Raw genomic sequence first — 6858 nt, forward strand, 5'->3', positions numbered from 1 at the left:
AGACAATTCCATATTCGACCAGCTTCATTGGGAAGATGTACACAACTCACTCATTTTTCATTAACACTGAATATCTGTGCTAGCTTTCAATTAATTATACAAGCCCAGCACCAAAACTGTTTCCTTAATTTCTTCACTCCACTTTTATCCCATATGTATATAATTCTTTTGATCTCCAGGTAAGTCATGAGATTCCCTGTTTTATTGCTTTCTTATTAACAGCCTCCACCAACTAAAGTCCTCCTGTAGGAGACTGATGCTGGAATATATTAGCGTCCCTTGCTACTTTGCATCAGGTGAATGTGTCAGATATGAAGCTGAGAGAAAGGACTTCGAAGAGGCAGCATTTGGAGGTTGATGGGCAAGAATAAGTTCTACCTACTTATCTGCAAATTAGCACCACACGCCTGTGACGCTTCACACCGGCACCAAAGGAAGAGAGGAAAGTTTATCTACAGTACTAAAGACAGACCATACTCTTAAACAAGTCCAAATGAGAAGTGTCCTATGCAGGACAAAGGATTAAAGCAAAATTCGCATTCAGAATATACACAACATTTCCAAGTAATGTTCGGTAAACACGAAGACATGAAAGACTGATTATAGCCTTTCCAAGTAGCACCATCTTATGCTCAGGCTTCTTTCTTCACAGCATATAAGGCCCTTTCATTTACCCTCAATCACCCATAAAAACCACTAAAAAAGCACACTGAGCAAAGGCAAACACAGAAGTGTAACCGCGCTGCAAGCAACACCAGCAGCCGGCCAGCGGACGGTCCGCAACGGCAACCCTCTCAGATCCTCCACGCCAACCAAAACACATTTGGCTTTCTCAGGCTTTGTGTTTACTTTCTGGATATTCATCAAGTCACCTCCACTCCGGCAGTACCTTGCCTGCAGGATGACGTGAGAGCCCGCTGAGAACCGAAATACAAAGCACTGGTTCTTAGAAAGACGTGTGGTTTCCAACAGAAGGGGGATGAAAGAGCAATGGTTGATGCTCTTGGGGACCAACTGATGGACAACTGTCCTTCCTTCCTGTCCTCTGCCCTCCCTTCGCTTTTCCCTTTCCCTACAGTCTCAAAAGTCAGGATTTTCCATTTGCAAGACTTATTTCAGCACAGCTGGCAAACAATTTTATATTGCATTTAGTGTACTTTTCTTTCACCCTTTTAAACACAGTCTCAACAAATCATTAGTCATTTAATCTGTCAGCAGGAGCACAAAGTTGAAGTGAGGCTAGTTTTGGTCATGCCTATATTTGCACACTGGGAAAAGGCAGACAAAAAATATTATTTGCCTATATCATTTTCTGGCCCCACAATATTTTGATGACACGTCAAAAATAGCTCAAAGTAGGGTCTCTGGCATCAGGTAAAAAAAAAAACCCTATTCATCTGAATTGTTGACGGTAAAGGTCTATTTCATAGTTATACTTTGCAGTTCTCCCTCTGAAGTGGGAGAATACATTGACCAAACTTTTATTTTGGTTTCTTGAACTATGGAAAGCCAATCACACCGACCCATCTGCCCATGAACTCCCAAGTCTTCCCAGCTATTTCCAGTGATTGAAATTCTTTGCAGATGGAGCCACATTCCTCAAGCCCTGTTTCTCTAAGGTCCTGAATGGATCCCCAGCAGCATCACAGATGTTCAGCTCAGACTGGTAATCTCTGGTGACCAGTGTAGGACAAAAGGGCAGGTGCTGCTCCCAGCATTGGGTGGCAGCTGATGGCAACCTACAGACCATCAGAGCAGAGCATAGTGTCCCAAAACACCAGTCACAACAGTCTGAAAGCTTTCCCAGGGAAAATACGGGTTAAACACTAGGGAAAATTTGATGCTTTTATGACATTAAGGTAATGGAAGAACCTGCTGAGGCAGGCTGTGGAATTGCCATCACTGGAGATGGTTTATGAATAATGGAACCAGTCCTGAAACTACGCAGTGGATGGACTCGATGACCCATTAGTGGCCCTTTCCAACCAAAACAGTCCAATGATCTAAAGTGTCGTTCACACTGGAATGAAGTTGCTCCAGGAAACCTCTTGAGAAAAGCTTACTTAAGAGGAAACTTGCTACATCGTCAGGAAAATTAAAATAAAGTTTGAAAAAAAGTAATATTAAAGTTAGTTATCAGGAGCTAGACTCACCATGTATTCCATATTAGATGCTGCTGGGTACACTTGACCTCTCAGTTTATTGTGGAGCATCAGTATCTCCTGTCTGTCTGAGAATAAAATGGCTCTTTTGGATCTGGAATGAGCTTCCCCATCCTGATATTTACTCAGAATCCTCTCCAGGTGACTTGAGTTGGACAAGACGAAGCATTCGGCTGCCTGTGCCAGGAACAGTACACATCCCAGAGGAAGGATCCAAGGCAGGGCAGGGTTCATGCTGCCTCCTCTACAGCCAGCACAAGTGGAGATGAAGACAATGATCCGCTTCCTTGCAGGGACTCCTGTGGCTCAGCGCAGGTCTGGATTTGGGGGAGAAACAGGCAATCAGAGCAGTGCCAGAGAAGCTCTCAGTGCATATAACCCCCACTGTGGAAGCCACACAACCCAGATTTTTGCTTGCAAAAGAGTGAATCCTACAATCTAAGCAATTATCATTCACCTCAATGATCTGAACGACACCATAAGTAATGGGAGTTCAGTTTATCACACCAGGCAATGCAACTGATGTTGTGTTGGAAGCAAGCATCACCCCGGCACGGTGGCAGATGTCCTCTCCACCAAAGATGCCAGAGATGCAGGTGTCACTCAGCAACTCTGAGTAATCCCATCTCCACCCCATCACAGACAGGAAAGGGAAACATTTGAAGGTATTCGCCCAAAAAGCAGCTGTTAAAGTGGAGACTGGCTAAAAGGAAAGTAAAATTCCCAGCAAGCTGGATGGCAAAGGTCAGACGGCAGCAAGAGCTATTTCAGAGGCCCCGCTCTGCCAATAGACTCCAGCAGAGCAGCTGCCAGACTCCGTGAAAGAGGCTGTTTATGCGAAATGTCACCGTAATGTCGAACAACCAAAATCCCCGCTGGCGAGTGACGCATCGGGGTGTTCTCGCTGACGCATCACAGCTTTACGGCGAGCGGGAACGCAGCCAGCGATATGAATTATGGCAGATGAGGAGGGGAGCCGGAGCACCCATCCTTCCCCCGCCAGAAGATTAGGTGTTCCCATGCACGCTCCGTAGCTGTCAGCACCGACAGCTCACAGAGACGGTCTCAATTTGGTCATTGCTGGGTTTGAACAGCTTCATTTAATCCCTGTCCCCTCCCTTGCTCCACGCTACTCCTGCTCCACCTGCTATTTCCAAACTCTTCCTCTCCCGCCTGCCCTGACTTTTCCATCTAACACGCCTTGCGCATCTTGGCTGGTTTTATTTAGATCATGAGCTATTCAGGGAAGGAAATCTGTGCTGCTGCACAGCTCTGCAGCACCAATTGCTCTTCAGGTGGGATCTAAGAGCCACTAGAGCAGAACTGATCCATCGGGACCATAAGCATCTGTACAGGCAGTGCAAGCACAGCATCTCGCCCCTTTGGGCTAAATTTTGGAAGAAACCTTCCACAACCCCCTCTTCAACACTAGGTGAGGATCTGTTTTTGACAGTGCTGTTAAAAGACACGTGGAAAGCATCCCTGTGCAGCATGGGGAAAGAAACCCCAAGATTAGCAGGAATTATTCGAGAAGTTTCAGCCCAGTGACATGGGACTTGGACACACTGAGACCGGACGAGTTGGAAACCATCCAAGGCAGGGAAGCGCCTTCCAGCTCCCAGCTGGAAAAGCTGTGCTCGAGCACAAAGTCCCAAATCTCGGTTACCCAGACCCAGGACAACAGCATCTGCAGAAGCCAGTGGCAAGCACAAAGGTGCTTTGCACAGGGGGGACCCCAAAACTACTCCAAGGCCATTGAGAACCCCTGAAAACCTCTTGGTTGGCTATACAAAATAGAGAAATTCCTTTTTCTGAGGCTTCTCCCTTGTACTGTAGTAAGGCAGATGAAAACCAGCTGCCCTCTATCTCTCTCCAGGCAGAGCATTAAGCCTCAGCAGAACAATGCAGGAATGCAATTTGCTCAGTTTAGGTAATGGCTTCTCATTATTTCCTGCTCTGCAGAGCAAGTCGAACACACACGCCTTGTCCCCAGCTCCAGGCACACCTGAAAGACAGGACAGGACGTTTGGTGGCGTCGGGACAAATATCACATTAACCTCATCCTCTTCCCAGCCCTGTTTGTTGGCATCTGCTTTCCCCCCAAGCAGGAGCCCAACTTTCTAACCCAGCTCCAGAGGGGCAGTGGAGGCAAAACGAGCTGTTGCTTTTGTAGGCTGTCTGACCCAAATTCAGGGAACAATTCCTACTTTGAGGCACTTCCCTGAGAATTTAAAAATAGATGCTCTGCCACAGCCGTTCACAATGTGGCCATTTAGCCCCAGCAGTTGGGACGGCAGCCTGCCCTGTAGGTAGAGCCGGCAGGAACACACAGCGAATATATGCTGCAGTTTACCCCCTCATTTGGCCGGGCGCCCTTTGCTAAATAGGAGCCCGTATCCACCACCCATTTAGGGCAAACACTGAATTTACAGAGCGGGCAGCTTGAAAAAAACCCAAATCAGCTGTAACATCTGAAAGCCCTGAGGAGCTGCCCCCAGTCACGGCTCCGCAACGAAGCCAACGCGGCTGGCTTCATGATCCAGCCAAAACCTTGAAACAGATGGTGTATTATTCCTCAGGATGTTCTTCCCTATATCTTGTTTACGAGCAAGGGGATACTCGGGCTTCTTTAAAATTAGGTCACTTTGGCACTATCTTCTTTTTCACTTGGGGTGTGCAGGTCCCCTTCTCTGCTTTGGCTTGAGCTGGGGAGCCCCGAGCATCCATAGGAAGGATGAAGTGATCAGAGAGGGAGCCAAGAGCTCCCTGGCCAGATTAATTGAAAGCAGCAGATAGATGCTCACGTTTCAGCAAGCTCTCATTGATTTCAGATGTCCATCCATTTACCTCTCTTTATATCTTCGTGACCAGGTGCAATGAAACACACAGACACGTGTTAAAAGAGCAGCAGGGCCAAGCGCCCTGCAGAGCTGGGGCAACACATTGGGGCTGCATCAGGAGCTCCTCATCGGGGAAAATTGAAATCATATTGCCTTGGAGCTGGGATTTGACATTATTTAGAGAAAATTATCAGCTGACAGTCAGCTGAGGAAGCCTCTGCTGTTTGTTTTCAAGGGTTCAAGAGGAGTGTGAGCACAGACTCCCTTGAAACGCATCGGGCCCTTGATACTGGTGCCAGGTAAACATCTGGGAGCGATCAGAAATGAGTGAGTCAGCAAAAAATGACTGTAAAGCCTGTCCAAACTGGGGACAAAGGAGAGGCCTTCTTCTGGGGTCTGAGGAAGTCAAAAAGCAGCGCCGGACTATGAAAAAGTGTATTTTTAGAAAGCTATTTCCCCAGCTAATGGATGGTGTCTGCATTTCACAGAAAGCAGAAGAGCTGGTGGCGTTTGGAGCCTGGCACGCAGAGCCTGCTAAAGCCACATGCAGACTGACTTCTGGTCTTCATTATGTCTCTGCTTCACCTTAGTCTTTACAGCTTTTGATCTTCAACTGCCTCCCTAATGAAGCAGATGAGTAGGTGTCTACCTTGCCTTGGTTGGCATTTGCAGCTAAAATATCCCGAGAGCTGTGGGGCTATACATGGAACAAGCTGACAAGGCAGGGAATTGCAAGAGTTAGCTCAGGATGCCAGCAAAGCATCTAAGCCAGCAAAGATAAGCGGAGTTAAGCCTAGGATCGGCTTCTAACCAGAGTTAGCCGGGGATCAGCTAACCTGTGCAAAGAAATCCAGGGGTTAAGCCACAACACACTTGATGCATTAAAGCCCAGGCCATCTATTTAACTGAGATACGCATTCCCAGCTTTGAAGAATTGTGTTGGCTTCAAAAGAAAAGTGTGATGACAAGTTCCCTGACGCAGGACATAACGCTGTCTGCACAGAACACTCTATGCATTCAGCATCCTCGAGGCCATGGGCCAAAACATCTGGATCTCCCATTACAATCCACTCCCACAGAAGCGAAGTGGGTGAGTTTCTACGCAAAACCACATGGAAAACCCACTGGTAACACACACAACATGTGGCGACGCTGTGAAATTCCTTTGAGACAGGACTTTAGAGCAGAATTGCACAAAGACAGGCTTCTTGGAGCAGGCCAGTGGTGCCCATGGGCAGTCAGCTCTTAGAGACTGTCACAGCATCCCTTAGATATTTTCTATTTGTATAGAAATCCACTCCTGTCCTTGCAAACTCCTCCCATTCATTCAAGATGAATGTTTATTAATCTTGCATTAACCTCTGCAAAGCATACATAAGGGCAGCTCAGACAGCATTGTGCCATTTTATACCAAGCAGGCAACTTTTGGGACAAGTTACTAAAACTGTGCCTACTTAAATAAAGGCATTTCTTGCACAGACACACACACACACACACCCCCAAACCACATTGCAGAAGCAGGGACCAAAGCTTACACTTACCTCGCTGAATCCTTCCAACTCCCCAGGAAATCGTAGCTTCTCCAAGCCTCCTTGTGGAAAATTAATTATATATCTGAAATATTTAAAGTAGGAGGAGGGGGGTAAAAAAAAATAAAGGGATGAAATAAGTCTTAGGAGGAACACGAGGTCTCAGCTCAGCAGCTCGTACCAACTGCAGTCTCACAGAGCTCCCCAGTGGTATTTATGCTCTCCAGGCAAAAAGGACAACCCTGGATCGTCCTGTTTGGCAACGAAAAGAAGAGAAAAAAAGGAAAAAAGAAAAAAAAAAAAAAGGAGGCAGGAGCAACGAGCGGG

The 6858-nt window shown here is 46.9% G+C and overlaps 1 protein-coding gene across 2 annotated transcripts in view; it reads right to left on the reverse strand.

The window, feature by feature from the left end:
• Positions 1-6790, reverse strand: part of CRISPLD2 (cysteine rich secretory protein LCCL domain containing 2) — a 31128-nt gene extending 24338 nt beyond the window's left edge. Inside the window, exons 1-2 of one of the 2 annotated variants that reach the window (XM_082062911.1) lie at positions 6544-6790; positions 2154-2479 (exon numbers count right to left, since the gene is read on the reverse strand). In XM_082062911.1, the coding sequence (XP_081919037.1) occupies positions 2154-2396 (243 nt within the window). In that variant the 5' untranslated portion in view covers positions 2397-2479; positions 6544-6790. Of the gene's footprint in view, positions 1-2153; positions 2480-2619; positions 2899-6543 lie in introns of those variants that run through there. The other variant, XM_082062912.1, reaches the window with a different exon arrangement.
• Between the last annotated feature and the right edge of the window lie 68 nt (positions 6791-6858).

This window comes from Streptopelia decaocto (assembly GCF_964273445.1).
Source record: "Streptopelia decaocto genome assembly, chromosome: 11".
NCBI classification, from domain to species: Eukaryota; Metazoa; Chordata; class Aves; order Columbiformes; family Columbidae; genus Streptopelia; species Streptopelia decaocto.